Genomic DNA, 15,372 nt, shown 5'->3' with positions numbered 1-15,372 from the left:
TTCATCTTGATATCAGTCCCGCAATGCCCCAATCTGCTGAAAACGGCCATACTAGTGACCAGGACCATGGCATCTATAATGCCAATAACGTCAAGGCTGCAATTAAAACTATATTGGTAACAGGAGGGGCAGGCTTTATGTGAGAATAATTACTTCGCTTGGCATTGGAATTTGAGACAACCTGATCGTTAATAGTGGTGGGTGGTTTATTCGGCACATGCTCAAGACTTACAGGAACGCATATGAGATTATTTGCCTTGACAATCTGGAATATTGCTCCTCTTTGAAGAATTTCTCTGCGATTGAGCATCTGCCGAATTTCCATTTCATCAAAGGAGACATTTGCGACCGACAGCATGTTGAGAGTGTTCTGAACGATTACCATGTCGACGCGATCATTCATTTAGCTGCGGAGTCCCGTGTCGATCACTCCTTCAATGATCCGCTCGCTTTCACGGCGATCAATATTCTCGGCACGCATTGCCTGCTTGAGACATGCCGTAAATATGGTTCAATTCAAAGGTTTGTGTACGTCTCCACCGATGAGGTCTATGGCCCCAATGACACTACCTTATTTCCATTCATGGAGGAGCACCCTCTGAAACCCACCAATCCATATGCCGCGACCAAAGCGGCGGCAGAGATGATCATTCACAGTTATCGCAAATCTTTTCAGATGCCAATTATTGTCACAAGATGCAACAATGTTTTCGGGCCCTATCAATACCCTGAAAGTATGCTAGTTCCGTCACGTTACGGTAATAATGATAGCTGACTAAAATGATCTACTGGTCTAAAGAGCTGATTCCGAAGTTTATCATCCTACAAGAAAAGGGCAGCAAAATGCCAATACAAGGTGATGGCCGGAATGCTCGCGCGTTTATTTTTGCACCTGATGTGGCGGAGGCGCTGGATACGATATTCCACAAGGGCTCCGACGACGAGACGTATAATATCTCTTCCAGCACTCATTTACAAGTTATGCAGGTAGCAGAGAAGATCTACCGACATTTTGCCAGTCAAAATACAACAGATCAACTGTCATCTTGGGTTGAACATCTTGAGGATCGCCCATACAATGACAGTATGTACTGGGCCGATGGTTCTAAGCTAGAAGCACTTGGGTGAAAGCAGAGAACATACTTCGATGAAGGTCTAGTGAGGACTGTTCGATGGCATCTGAATGAAGGACACGAATTCTGGCACTAATCAACACATGGAGGGACATTTCCGTCACTCAATTACTAAACTCGTATCCAAACTTTTCTAGCGCAAAGGTAGCATCACTTGGTTTATGTTCGAAGTTAAGCGACGAAGAGGAGCAAACACGAAACTAGTGAATGGAAAGAGGGAAAGCGAACGAAACGAGCCATCTCAGATATGGCAAGTTATATCATACAGGATTAAGCCCAATATGCCCCAACATTCTCCAGCATGGAAGAGGGAGGTGGGCCCGATCATCAGTAACGTCTGAAATCTTGTCAAATGGGTCGACAACTGCATCTCCAGCTGTTAGTCCTAAAGTCGAAACCTGGATCATCTTTGTCGCGTAAGCCGATTTTGTAATCCAATCGCTTCCAAGACCGAAAGCCTTTCGATACATCCTCTTCTGCTCTGCATCAAGCTCAAACCCTCGTACTTTCTCGCAACAAGAACATTCAACAGTGCAGTGGCCGGCAGCCAGATTTCGTCCGGGTCTTTCTCTACGCTTGGGACAGCATCCACAATCTTGCTCGCAGCATCCACCTCGGCCGGCACAGTCTTCCCGGAGGTCCTGGTGCAAATACCACATAGGATTTGATCGCCATAAGTCCACACCTCTGCTTAGTGGAGTCCTGGGGAACGAAGATCTAATCTGCCACCAACGTCGTTCTAAGTCCCAATAATCCCTTATAAGCTTTTTGATCTCTGATTCGATTGATTGCACCTCAGTAATTTCCTCAGCAAACTTTAGTTTTACATTAATCTCGTATCGCCTTCTCGCATCGAGCTTTCCCGTGAGCGCCACGTGACGCTGATCGTTCTCCCGTAATGCAAGCTCTACCTTAAGGAGTCCTGCCAAATCGACCCGGTCTGTGTTCCAAGTACTTTTGCCATTGTGGTGAAGATTCCATCTGTACCTTTGAATCAACTGGATATCTCCCTTTTTCTCCAAAAGATCCTCTTCAGGTGTTCTATCCCCAGGCAGACACAAGAGATGGGTTGGAATGAGGCTGTTTGGCATTTTAAAAATCGTAGGATAACTTCACCATACAAGTAACATGCTGTTTGCAAGACGTAGTGATTTACACAAGATAAATTAGACGACCTTGAATGTTAGTCGATACGTCAAGATGACATTGAGATAGCTGACTACTGAATCGACTTCTTCAGGGCCGAGTCACCAATTGGCAAACCCTAATTTCATTCAAGGTCTTCGCTACTAAAACAGTCTACAAACTTTAGTTTTTGATCTCGTACTCAGTAGCTACTAGTATGTGCATCAAGCGGCATATGTTTCTATATTACGTCAGGTTCGTGATGAATTGATACTTGGACGAAAGCTGTCTCTACTAGAAACCAGGAGAAACCACGTATTCGTAGCAAAAGGTACTGTGATTCCAAATGACGTATATTCTAGGAGCAGAGACTAAATAATAAAACTTCCTCACAGCCCCAACCGAGATCCAAGACTAGGTGCCTGCCTAAAAGTCTAACATCTCCTCCCATAAATCCGAGTCCTCCTTTTACAGAAACCTCCCTCTGGCAATAGGGGATCTCTTCCGAGACAGCCCATGAGGATATGAGTACCCCATATCATTCATAAATCTGCGCAGACAGCGAGTCTGGGTCATATAAAAAAAGCCATGTTCTCGAAGGTCGCTAATCACCGTTCGCACCCAGTGTCGGCAACCAAGACCGCTGGGATGAAACTGGTAAATATGTCGTCGTTCTTCTTGAATAAACCAAATAATATCACGAACAGTCAGACCTGGCCGGGGAACCAGGTTCCAATACTTATAGCAATAGCGATGCCTTCTAAAGTTTCGATGACGGATCACCAGCCTTCCCATGTCGGTAAGCGCGGAAGGGGAGCCCATGTTCAGCTCTATTGAGTTTCCATCTGCGGTTAGTAAGTATAACACGGAATGCGTGTTACGGTGGGCAAATGGGTCGATTCCGTACCCAGCTGCTAGAAAGCTGGGTCGTATCCTATCGACGCAGAGGTCCAGGATAGACTCCTCGAGGTCGTGGATGAGAGGCTGAGCCGCGATCGTGTGACGTGAAGACGACATAGTGGCCAATTTATAGATAAATAGCAGTACTACTAGTAGTATATAATAACAAATGGGTGGGTTCTACTGCTCGTTGATATGATAATAAGTGGGTGCTGGTTCCGAGTTTATAGAGGGAAACGCCGTTCTTTTATAGTTTTTTCGACGGCCCCCGAGAAGCTGTATCCTTAATCATTGAGAACAAAGCATCTCAAACAGACAATGAGACCTATTCGAAGAATTAATCACGAAGTTTCGTTGTTAAACAAAACGACGAGTCCACTGGACATTCTTTTTGATATCTCACTTTGGGGGTCATCGACGAGGACAGCTGGACAAAGGGCAGACCGATAGATATGAGTAAAGAAAGGGAGTTGAGGACAATGAAATGGTCGAATTGAGGCTATTGGGCATGCAGGCAGCCGAAAGGTCACTTGATATTATGAGTATATAGAACTTGGAGCTTTGTTGTGACGCCTTAGAGAAACGCCAATGTGGACCTGTAGCTAAGAATAAATTAGGCAACCACTGTATCAAAGGAATTATAGTAAACAATTGAATTAATTAAATTCCTCATGAAAAGCGTCAGTGGCATGGCGGCGGTCTAGGCTTGAGGTCATTATACGATGTCTCACAGTTGTGGAATTGCGCGTTGCTTCTCCTTTGTTGGCACCAGCTCATGGTACCGGCATTCACTCCAGGGCTCCCTTGGGTACTGCATTTGCTTCTGGTAGCTACTAGTTCTTATGAATTTACTGGAATACCAGCCTTAGTATAGACTGGAGCAGCTAATAAATACCGACCTTGAAGGCAATCCGGTGAGAGCTACCTCGGTAGTACAGCGTGTGAAGCCTACGGTGACGCAGTCTACTAACTTTAGAGGCTTTCCAATATCAACTTGAACAACTAAACGACAAGCCAATCTCATACCGATGATGGATTAAATAACTATTTCCAGAAGGGCGCGTCTAGATGTCATGAAAGTTGTCGTCCGAGTCGTAGGTCTCATCTTCATAGCCCGATGACTCTGCCAATCGAGTGATAAATAAAGGGATCAAACCTCGACTTTCGCTGGGACTAGCAGCGAGCCGCTGCTCTCGATTAGACATCCAATTCTTGCAAGGAAATGAATGATCTTTTGAAGAGTCTCGCGGGACAAAATCCAACAAATCCGGATACTGCCCTAGCAAAGACCACCAGCGTTCGTAAATGACCTTTTCGTTCCATGAATAGAAGTCTTCCAAAAACGGCGTTAGATCAATCGGTTTTCCATCCGGTCCACGCGGAAGGCCCGATTCCCTTTGGGAGGGACGAGGGCAAATAAGACCAACTGCGCACATACGCCATTCGTCCCAGATGAATAGGCCCATTCCTTGGAATAGAGGTCGCTCGGGTCCATCCATCCGGAAAGTTACCGCCGGGTGTAACAGGCGATTGGGCATCGGAGAACGGTCGGTCATAAATTCCCATCGGATTGCAGATTTTGATACTCGTATTAGAGCTTGCTCGACGCTTTGGCCCCAGAAGTCATATCCACCCAGAAAATATTCTAGTTCGGAGACAGGCGGTGGTGACCATGCACATGATGACGGATATCCACCGTGGTCCAATGTTTCCTCCATATCATCAAAGTCGAATAAGGGCAGGTGGGCTATTCGTTTCGGTATAAGGCCCAACTGGATGAGAACAGTCGTCACGGAGGGAATCTCTTCATCCAACTGACCCTTTGATTTGAACTGCCAAGGGATCTCAATACTCAACGCCTGAGCCTCCTGAGTTGACCAGCCCCATTTCTCCTGCGTATAATGGAGGTATGTGGAATAAAGCTGCAGATTCCAGAGTGCTTGATAGACTCTGTATTCTTCGACCCAGCTGAAGGGGATAAATTGTGTCGCACGATCCGGACCGAGAAGTTTGGAACTGGAAACTGCACAGTGCAGGCTGCCGACCATGGTGAGAAGACACATGCATGCAAGACGCTGAATACGACCAGCGATGCGAATAAGTTCAAATGCTACTTTGGCAGCTCTCTTCGGGCAGAGTGGAATTGGGACCACGCTCCAGGGGCAGTCTTGCGTGTATTGAAAATGGCGCTTCACAGATTCGATATTGGATGGTGGTTCACTCAGCATGAGAGCGAGGCAGCGGAATATTCCACGAATAGGCATTGGGACGCATTGACTGCGGTAGCTGTATGGGCAGTGGAAAAGAGAGTGCCACTTCGTGAGGCGATTTAGGATTGGGAGGGCGTATGTCGCGCATACAGATTCGGCGTGTGGTGAGGCTTTGGTCAGGCTCACGACGCTATAGAAATCATCGATATACTGCAGAATTTCGATCATGAGCTCCACTGGGAGGGTGCGGAATATATCCGCGGGCCTCTGGGAGGACATGATTGTCATTCCCAGGGGATATCGAGACTATCTGGAGCCTTCAGGTTTGTGATTTTACTTGCGATGGAGGATTTGGTCGGACCATGGAGTATATATCTTCGGACGGCAGAGGTCGTGGATGCAATCACGGCCATAACAAAAAAAGCAAGACGATAAGATACGCAAGAATGCAGGGATGTAGAATAACCAGGAAGATGCGGTTGCTGAGATGAGATGCGAGGAACGAGACCAGTCAATTAACGCTTGGAAATCGAAACGCTGGAAGATATGCGAGTAAATAAGAGCAGAATGATTCCGGGATGCAGATATTTGACGACTCCAGTAGCTGGGTCTCCAAGAGGTTGACAATGTGACAATATGAGCCCTGATTGAATTTCGGGATAGCCGATATGGTTGATAGGTCTCTCTAGCTAGCAAGAGGCTGAAAACTGAAGGCGGCTACTTTCTCCGCACCGAAGCGGTGTGAGGGAGCCACAGCAGTGAGAGTGAAGTAACCGGAAATGTCGGGAGCGATCCGGAGAGAAGGTGATTTGTTAACTGAGCAACAACATGGTCCAGAAGGATAGAGTCAAGACCATGTTGTACAGATGGGGCAGAGATCGGTGTGGGGTGATGGGGTGTATACTGGCGAAGTCAATAGAGAGTTGATCTTGGTCGGTTCGGTGGTTCGCCCCACCTCCCGGCTTACCTCAGCAGCTTATCGCAGCTCTTGGCATAAACATCACGTGATCACAAACAACGTGACTGGGGAGAACGTGACCCACAACGTGACTTGCACACACGTGACTAGGCCTAGATCAGCCTCGGCAGACCCGCGGCCGAACCCCAACATTTCCAGTGAACTAGTCCTACTTCGTCTTGAGTAACTACAATCTTGTGGATGGGGTGTCTCTTGCACATGCGATCAGCATGGGGATGGCTGATGATTTTGAGATGACCTCATTCATTGAAGCATTCAGGTCATGGCCTTTGCTACACTGTCCATCATGACGCTGGGAATCACCCCGATCGGAAGGGTTAGGGATGTTGAGTTTGGTATTTTCGTCTTGTTTGCCACCATAGGGCTGTGACCCAGGGGCGGAAGTGAGAAGGGATGGGACATAGCGGGAAGTGGCCGACGGTGGAAGAACTAAGTTGGGTGTGTAGAACATGGAGTAGAGGGTAGACAGAGTACATAGTCAATATCTGAGAAAACATATCTCTTCTGTATTCACATCTAGAGTACTGGATGTATCCCTTGGTCCCATCCCATCCGTTTGCGGAGCCATGATAAGAATGATAAGCCGCAATGCCAGTCACGTGCAGTTCATGCAGGACCACCTCAGAGCAGCTTCAGCATTAGGGTGTACTCTATACTCTGTAAAGTGTAGAAATGTTGGGCGGATATTAATCCAATCCTACAATTGGTCCATGTCATGATGTACATGGCACCATGTCAATACTGTCCACGCTGCAATGTGTTATGCTATGTTGTGGTGATGTGGTATGATAGTGACTAAGCGAAAAGTGTTGGGGCGCCTCAACGAGAAAGGAAGGCACGCCACCTCAGGAACCGGCCAGACACGCTGCAACACTCACGCTCATTCGTCCATTGCCCTTTTTCCTTTTCTTCTCCTTCGTTTTCTTTCTTGATCGGCCGCTCGACTTCTTCCGTTTCTCTGCCGAGGGATCTTGTGATTCCTGTTTCTCCCTTTTTCTCCCTTTGCATTTGTGTTGATTCGTCCTGCACCAAGCTTCCCCATAATCCGTTGGCGATCAAACCCTTCCTCTCCCCCCAACGTTGGTCCTAAGTGGGCCCCCCATATAAAAAAAGCCATCGCCCGGCCCTGGCCCACGCCACTCCCTTCTCATACTTCTCTTTTTTCCCTCCCGTCCTTTCCATCTTTCTTCTTCATCACTGAGGGAAAGAGAAAAGTGAATCACAGAGACATCATGTCGACCAAGGCTGAGTCCTCTCGCCCTCGGGCTCCTGACACCAAGAAGGTGCACATCGCCGATACTCCGTTGACTCGCAACAACTGGTACAAGCATGTCAACTGGCTCAATGTCTACCTCATTCTTGGTATTCCTGCCATGGGCTGTGTCCAGGCTTTCTGGACTCCCCTGTACCTGAAGACTGCCGTCTGGGCCGTCGTGTACTACTTCTTCACCGGTCTGGGTATCACAGCAGGTAAGCAATGATTCACATTGAGCTAGCTAGCTCATCCATCATGGAAGGATTTAATACTAACTTATATTCCACAGGATATCACCGTCTCTGGGCTCACTGCTCCTACTCCGCCACTCTCCCCCTTCGCATCTGGCTCGCCCTGGTCGGCGGCGGTGCCGTTGAGGGCTCCATTCGCTGGTGGGCTCGTGGCCACCGTGCTCACCACCGTTACACCGACACCGAGAAGGACCCTTACTCCGTTCGCAAGGGTTTCTGGTACTCTCACCTCGGCTGGATGGTCATGAAGCAGAACCCCAAGCGCATTGGCCGTACCGATATCTCTGATCTGAATGAGGACCCCGTCGTTATTTGGCAGCACCGTCACTACCTCAAGGTCGTCTTCGGCATGGGACTTCTCTTCCCCATGCTCGTGGCCGGTCTCGGCTGGGGTGACTGGCTCGGTGGTTTCGTCTACGCCGGTATCCTTCGCATCTTCTTCGTCCAACAGGCTACCTTCTGCGTCAACTCTCTCGCTCACTGGCTCGGTGACCAGCCCTTCGACGACCGCAACTCTCCCCGTGACCATGTTATCACTGCCCTGGTTACCCTGGGTGAGGGATACCACAACTTCCACCACGAGTTCCCCTCCGACTACCGCAACGCCATCGAGTGGCACCAGTATGACCCCACCAAGTGGACCATCTGGTCCTGGAAGCAGCTCGGCCTCGCCTACGACCTCAAGCAGTTCCGTGCCAACGAGATCGAGAAGGGCCGTATCCAGCAGCTCCAGAAGAAGATCGACCAGAAGCGCTCCAAGCTGGACTGGGGTACCCCTCTCGAGCAGCTTCCCGTCCTGGAGTGGGACGACTATGTCGAGCAAGCCAAGAACGGCCGTGGCTTGGTTGCCATCGCTGGTGTTGTCCATGACGTGACCGACTTCATCAAGGATCACCCCGGTGGCAAGGCCATGATCAACTCCGGTATTGGCAAGGATGCCACCGCCATGTTCAACGGTGGTATCTACTACCACTCCAACGCCGCCCACAACCTACTCTCTACCATGCGTGTGGGTGTGATCCGCGGTGGCTGTGAAGTTGAGATCTGGAAGCGTTCTCACAAGGAGAACACCGAGTACGTTCGTGATGAGAGTGGACAGCGTATCATCCGGGCTGGTGCCCAGGTTACCAAGATCCCCGAGCCCGTCTCCACTGCGGATGCCGCTTGAGTGTGTGCTTATTATGTCGATGATTTATTTTGCTTTGCATCCGAGTGGCTGGACGGTGTTTCACGGAGTTATTTTTCCTTGATTATTTTTGTCTGTCTTTTTCGAAAAGCGCTCTCACATAGATAATTTGCCATGAACTAGAAACGACCATTATTTATCATGCAATCTTCACTATCGTAGACCATACATACTCTGTAGTTCCCCTAGTCTCGGTAATCCATAGATACATGGATATCCATGCTGCTCTGCTGTTCTGCTGTGCTCGTGCAACATGCGGGGCATCACCTGACCCGCATCGCCTTCCATCGGCTTCGTCTCACGTTGGTTGGACCTCCTCCATTCTCCATCTTGCATATCTCTCACAGCCACTCACACTTCTTCATCCATCCCCGCCATCATTGCCTTCACCGCTCGCCACCACCTTCTTATCCTCCTCGTCGCCGTCATCGTGGCGCCCTTCCTCCGTCTCCCCACCCGCCTCTCATCAGTGCTGGGCCACCTCCGAATAAACAACTATAGCTATCCCCGATACCTGACCACCTCCACCATGGCCCCCGCTCACCTTCGGCGTCCACCGCAGGCCCCGCCCACCTTCACAGCTACCCCTCAATCTGTTGTTGCCGACGCAGAGCGCATCATCAAGACCTCTCGCGGCGTCCAGGACCAGGTCGTCGGCTCCGTTCAAGCTACTAATGCCACCTTCGCCAACGTCCTTGGCCCTCTGTCCCAAGATGAGAACGTCATGGCATTGGAAGCACACATCTTAGGCTTCTACCAAGCCGTATCAGTGGACCAGAAGTTGCGGGACGCCTCATCTAAGGCCGAGGAGCTCATGGATGAGTTCTTCATCGAATCCGCCATGCGCGAGGACATTTTCAAGCTCGTCGCCGAAGCGCTGAACAAGAACGAGCCTTTGGAGCCCGAGTCCCGCCGTCTTCTCGAGAAAGAACACAAAGACTTCATTCGCAACGGTCTGGGTCTTCCCGACGGTCCTGAGCGTGCCCGATTTAAGGAGATCAAGAAACGCCTCAGTCAATTGAGCATCGAGTTCCAGAAGAACCTGAACGAGGAGAATGGCGGTATCTGGTTCACCCTCGAGCAATTGGATGGTGTTCCCGAAGATGTCCTCTCCGGGCTTAAGAAGGGCGAAGGCGAGAACGAGGGCAAGGTCTGGCTCACTTTCAAGTACCCCGATCTCTTCCCTACCATGAAGTACGCCAAGAACTCCGAGATCCGTAAGCAGGTGATGGTTGCAAATGAGAACAAGTGTAACCAGAACGTGCCTCTGTTCCGCGAAGCTATTGTTCTCCGCGACGAGGCTGCCCGTCTGCTCGGCTACCCCAGCCACGCCGCCTTCCGTATTGAAGACAAGATGGCCAAGACACCCGAGACAGTCAACAAGTTCCTTGGTGACCTGCGCTCCCGCCTGACAGCCGGTGGAAAGTCCGAGATCAACACACTCATGGAACTGAAGAAGAGCCTGGACCCTAAGTCTGATGGACAATATTACCTCTGGGACCACCGCTTCTACGACCGATTGATGCTGGAGCGCGACTTCTCGTTGGACCAGCAGCTTATTGCCGAGTACTTCCCTCTGCAAACCACCATACAGGGCATGCTGAAGATCTTCGAGGAGCTCTTCGGGCTTGAGTTCGTCGAGATTGTCGGCGAGGACCGCGCAGCTCTTGCACCCACGGGCAAAGGAGATGACATCGTCTGGCACGAGGATGTCCAAGTCTTCAGCGTTTGGAACGACGAAGGCGAAGGCAGTGGATTCGTCGGATATCTCTACCTAGACCTCTTCCCCGCGAAGGCAAGTACGGCCACGCCGCCAACTTCAACCTGCAACCCGGCTTCATCGACGCCAGCGGTAACCGCCGCTTCCCCGCCACAGCCCTAGTCTGCAACTTCACCAAGCCTACACCCAAGAAACCCTCCCTCCTAAAACACGACGAAGTAGTAACCCTCTTCCACGAACTGGGCCACGGAATCCACGACCTCGTCTCAAAGACAATCTACTCCCGCTTCCACGGCACAAACACAGTCCGCGACTTCGTCGAAGCCCCATCACAAATGCTAGAGAACTGGTGCTGGACACCATCCCAACTCCGCGCCTTGAGCACCCACTACGCAACCCTTTCACCAGATTACCTTAAGGGCTGGCAAGAGGCCCAAGGCCGCGCAGGAAAGGACGCTTCGGCCCCGGCCCCGGCTGCTCAGATCCCGGATGAAGTCATTAACAACCTCATCCGTACCAAGCACGTCAACGACGCGCTTTTCAACCTTCGTCAACTGCACTTTGGAATTTTCGACATGAGCGTCCATGAACCAGCCAGCCATGCCGCTATCGAGGCCCTCCCCGTTTCAGCAACATATAACCGCCTCCGCAAGGAAATCACCCAAATGGATGGTCCTGAGGCTCTGGGCGCTGGTGACGAGTGGGGTCACGGCGAAGCTACATTTGGCCATTTGATTGGTGGTTATGATGCCGGTTACTACGGTTATCTGAGGTAAGTTCCCCAGTTCCCCGGGTTCCTCTCAACAAATAAAACAAAATAATTTCAAAGTTACTAACCACCATACTCTACTCAAACAGTTCCCAAGTCTACTCAACAGACATGTTCTACACTATTTTCAAAGATGATCCGATGAACAAGGCCGCCGGCCGTCGGTACAGATACCAAGTCCTTGAGAAGGGCGGTTCGCAGGATGAAATGACCACCCTGACGCAGTTCTTGGGTCGTGAGCCTGAGACTACTGCTTTCTATAAGGAGCTTGGTCTTGCTTAGTGCAGCATTATACTGACTACATGCTTTGCCTGGCGATGTCTTTCCTTGTTGCTGGGTTAGATTAGTATAGATATTTCAATCCATTGCATTGTGTAGTTCTTGGTTCATGGTACATACTAGTAAAAAATAGTCGTTCGTTAGGAAATCTTTGCGTCTTCCGTTGCGGCCAGATATCTATAAACATCCAAGACCGACTTTCAAGCGCTAAAATTGATGTTCTCCAAGGCTTCATCCAATTTGAACCTTGGCAAGTGCCCGGGAATATGGTGTGCCTACTGGGCGCTTAGCAGGACAAACTACTACTGTACAAGGATGGGGCGACCAATCAAGAAAGCCAAACGACGAATTCTTGAACATATGTAGCTGCGTTTGCTTTTGAATCTGAGGTCTGCCTATGCCAACGCATGCATTTCAGCCCCATGCACAGCCTCCTCAAGGTTGAGCTTCAGAGCTCCCGAGCCCCTGCCTTCCCACAGACTCTCTTTGCTATCTTCTCTCCTTACAGTGCTTGACACACAAATATTTACGCAATGTCCGACCCCTTCTCAGTCGCCGGCAGCGCTGTCGGGGTCATTTCTCTCGGTCTGCAGGTTTGCAGTAAAATTGTCAGCTATACTCAAGCCGTGCGGGGTCAAAACGATGACATTCAAAATCTTGCCAGCAAAGCTGCGAATATTCGCTCATCGCTGAAACAATTACGCGAACTGATCGAAGAGACGAGGGATAATTCACCTGATTTTGCAGATGACCTCGAGGCCCAGGCGTTTGGTCTTAAGGCGAACGTGGAGAAGCTGCGTACGAAGATCGAACAATACAAGCCTGTTGTAACCGAGAGTTTACAGAACAAGGCTAGATCTACTTTGAAAAGGGTCATCTATCCGTTGAAAAAAGAAGCGCTCTTCGAAATCGGGGATTGCCTGGATGGTATGCAGGCGACTCTACGGACGGCATTGACCATGTAAGCTCGCATCACTTCCTTGCCTACTTTGATATGATTCTGAACTAAGCGGTGGGGAAAAAGCTCTACGGCGCGAAATATACACAGATTTGAGTTGAAGCAGGATAGCTTCGATGTTAAACAAGATCAACTCCTAGAGGAAATGGTACGGGTGTTGATTCTCCAACAAGAGTTGTCTGCTGACTCGCTTCTAGAAAACGCTCCAGCTTGCCCTCACAAACTCATCTCTTCAAAGTGTCCTCCAACAACCACCTTCCCGAGTCAAACAATTTTGTGATCAGCTTAGCGACCAGAGTTGGCTAGGACCACTTCCTCCGGCCCAGCGGAAGCTTCATGCCAAACAAGTGAAAAAGCGCTATACATATCGCAGTACTTGGCTGGGGTTCCTTGTTACTGGGACTTTCTCTCTTTCTTCTGGATCCGGTGCATTTTCAATAGCTCCATCGCTGAAAGTTTCCGCTGTTGTTGAGGACAAGAGCTGGTCAGGCACGATGTTTGGATCCAGGTTTTCACCGAACGGAGAACCTAGAGTGAACGTTTGGAGACGCATTGAATATTTCATCCAGCAATCTCAATATGCCTTTTCGGCAGGGAATGCTGCCCCTACTGACATAGTGAGATCATATACTATTACTCTTCCCCTGATATATGTAGGCAACCCCTCCCTCCAGGGCTCCCCGACAAGAAATACAGCACTTACAACTACATATATAAGGCCCCACTTTGTTTTGGTTTTATCTTTTATCGTGAGAACTTCCCGGCTGTCTGTAAATTCATCAAATACATGCTCAGCTGCGGCGCTACCCTTGAATATGACAGTCCCCTTTCACTGTCTCGAGCTTTATGTAACGCATATCTTTGGACCGAAGAGGAGTTCATGTTCACCCGGCATATCATAGAAATGGAGGGTCCAATAAACCGGCCCCCGGATTCATGGACCGCAAAAAGAAACATGCAAGAGATTCTACGAAGGGATGAGGATTGTATGAAGCTAATCAGGCTATTCCCCCAGCATCCTGCTAACTCATACCGTAGGCATCGACCTTCCAGCTGCATATATAGCAGTCCTTCGAGAGTCATATGAAGATTTGCGAAAAATCATCAAATCAAAAATAGGATTGCCAGACAACGATATCCACGGAGTTTCTTTGCTTCAGTCGGCAATGGGTTGGCCAGCGGGAGTAAGACTGCTGCTGGAAGAAGGATCAAACACAAAATTACCTATACAGTACTATTGCGGATTCAATGGGATCACCGATGAAGATCACGAAATTGACAAATATATCGACCCATGCAAAATTTTACTCGAAGCGGGATACACCTTTTCGGCCAGTGACACTTTCATGACTGGATCGGATAAACTGAAAGTTGTCTTTCTGCACGAACTTGCCAAACGGCGGAGTAGTCTATTGGAGATAGCGAACGCACGATTCCATCCCTCTGAGCTCTCCGATATCAGGAAAGGAGAAACTGGTCTTCCCGACGCGCAGGCTTATCGAATTTGCGCTGCCTTGATGAGGAAGGGAATTGATGTGGGCCATTCCCTGAGGGCGGTTGAGGGCGAATGTCTTCATGTTCTGACAGCGCCGTTGGATATCTTGAAGAAAGCATATGAGCTTGGATTTACCGATGTAACTCAACGACCTCCACGAGGCTGTACGCCACTAGAGCTCTACTGCTCTCATGGTGGCAAGCCAGAAGTGATTGACTGGCTTATTTCCAAAGGCGCGAATCCGTTCGAAAGGCTTCCTAGATCAAATACGACAGTGACTCATCTACTATCTTCGGAGATGGGTAGGCGAATATTTTTTAGATTTTGTGACGGTGACCATTTTGATCCAACCCCTTTCCACCAAATCGCGGATCATCTATTATCCACATCACTCAAGGATGCCTGTTCCTGTCCGTGTTCTGTTGGTGGATGTACTACATTGTCCGTAGCTATCCGCCTTGAAATTGATCTTTACTATGGGCGAACCAAAGATATCACTCGCGAGGCGGCGGCCTTTCGCAATTTTCTTCAGGTCCTCATCGAATACAATCAGTCAAGTTCCCAGGCCTGCCGCTCAATTATCAGGAGTCTTACATTTGACGGACTAGGGCTGAGCCATAGCTGCTGCACCGAGCTCGGCTATTTAGATCCCTGGCTACGTGCCAGAGAGGAATGTGAGCTTTTTGATATCATGGAGGAGCAAAAGGAGCAAGCAGAATGCTTGGAGGGCCTTGTGGCGGAATTTGAATCTAAGTTTGATGCCTACGGGCTTCCTTTGATGGATTTCCTGCAGGGGGTTTGGTATGAACGGATGATAAGATTCATTTCACACCGCGACCCTTTCGATCCAGGGCATCACGAAGAAGTGGGGAAGCTTGGTGTTTCTCTGGAGATGGATGATGTTGAGATACCCCTCGTTGTGCAATATATTTGTGACCAAGTAAGGGTGGTCGAGGACGACTCTGACAGCTCTTGATACGGCCACCGATCTCCGTCCTAAAATCTGGAAATCAGGACAAGATCGTAGAATCATGTTTACCCTATGTGTTCTTTTAATAATACTTTAAGTTGTACCGCAGATGGAGAAAAGTATAATTTCTTACAGTTCCGCT

The 15,372-nt window shown here is 49.3% G+C and overlaps 6 protein-coding genes across 6 annotated transcripts; 4 read left to right on the top strand and 2 right to left on the bottom strand.

Moving 5' to 3' along the window:
* Nucleotides 1–23: 23 nt before the first annotated feature.
* Nucleotides 24–1,128, top strand: N7509_001293 (uncharacterized protein; the record flags this gene model as incomplete). Its single annotated transcript, XM_056625930.1, has 3 exons — nt 24–139; nt 196–734; nt 800–1,128. The coding sequence occupies 3 exons, from the start codon at nt 24–26 to the stop codon at nt 1,126–1,128; spliced, it is 984 nt and encodes a 327-aa protein (XP_056494512.1).
* Nucleotides 1,129–1,393: 265 nt separating this feature from the next.
* Nucleotides 1,394–2,224, bottom strand: N7509_001292 (uncharacterized protein; the record flags this gene model as incomplete). The annotated part of the gene is made up of 1 exon (XM_056625929.1): nt 1,394–2,224. One exon carries the CDS (start codon nt 2,222–2,224, stop codon nt 1,394–1,396), a length of 831 nt encoding a protein of 276 aa, XP_056494511.1.
* Nucleotides 2,225–4,222: 1,998 nt separating this feature from the next.
* N7509_001291 (uncharacterized protein) lies at nt 4,223–5,647 on the bottom strand (the record flags this gene model as incomplete). Its single annotated transcript, XM_056625928.1, has 1 exon — nt 4,223–5,647. The coding sequence occupies one exon, from the start codon at nt 5,645–5,647 to the stop codon at nt 4,223–4,225; it is 1,425 nt and encodes a 474-aa protein (XP_056494510.1).
* Nucleotides 5,648–7,579: 1,932 nt separating this feature from the next.
* Nucleotides 7,580–9,021, top strand: N7509_001290 (stearoyl-CoA 9-desaturase sdeA; the record flags this gene model as incomplete). The annotated part of the gene is made up of 2 exons (XM_056625927.1): nt 7,580–7,817; nt 7,892–9,021. 2 exons carry the CDS (start codon nt 7,580–7,582, stop codon nt 9,019–9,021), a joined length of 1,368 nt encoding a protein of 455 aa, XP_056494509.1.
* A 547-nt stretch (nt 9,022–9,568) lies between these two features.
* Nucleotides 9,569–11,810, top strand: N7509_001289 (M3 family metallopeptidase; the record flags this gene model as incomplete). The annotated part of the gene is made up of 3 exons (XM_056625926.1): nt 9,569–10,891; nt 10,939–11,531; nt 11,618–11,810. 3 exons carry the CDS (start codon nt 9,569–9,571, stop codon nt 11,808–11,810), a joined length of 2,109 nt encoding a protein of 702 aa, XP_056494508.1.
* Nucleotides 11,811–12,340: 530 nt separating this feature from the next.
* N7509_001288 (ankyrin repeat domain-containing protein) lies at nt 12,341–15,236 on the top strand (the record flags this gene model as incomplete). The annotated part of the gene is made up of 6 exons (XM_056625925.1): nt 12,341–12,768; nt 12,832–12,913; nt 12,963–13,382; nt 13,484–13,751; nt 13,804–14,562; nt 14,710–15,236. The coding sequence occupies 6 exons, from the start codon at nt 12,341–12,343 to the stop codon at nt 15,234–15,236; spliced, it is 2,484 nt and encodes an 827-aa protein (XP_056494507.1).
* Nucleotides 15,237–15,372: the final 136 nt, after the last annotated feature.

Source organism: Penicillium cosmopolitanum (genome assembly GCF_028827165.1).
Source record: "Penicillium cosmopolitanum strain IBT 29677 chromosome Unknown utg000003l:1.0-3747932.0:1.0-3751027.0, whole genome shotgun sequence".
Classification (NCBI taxonomy): Eukaryota; Fungi; Ascomycota; class Eurotiomycetes; order Eurotiales; family Aspergillaceae; genus Penicillium; species Penicillium cosmopolitanum.
The sequence above is the reverse complement of the archived record's forward strand: the minus strand, read 5'-3'. Positions and strand labels throughout refer to the sequence as shown.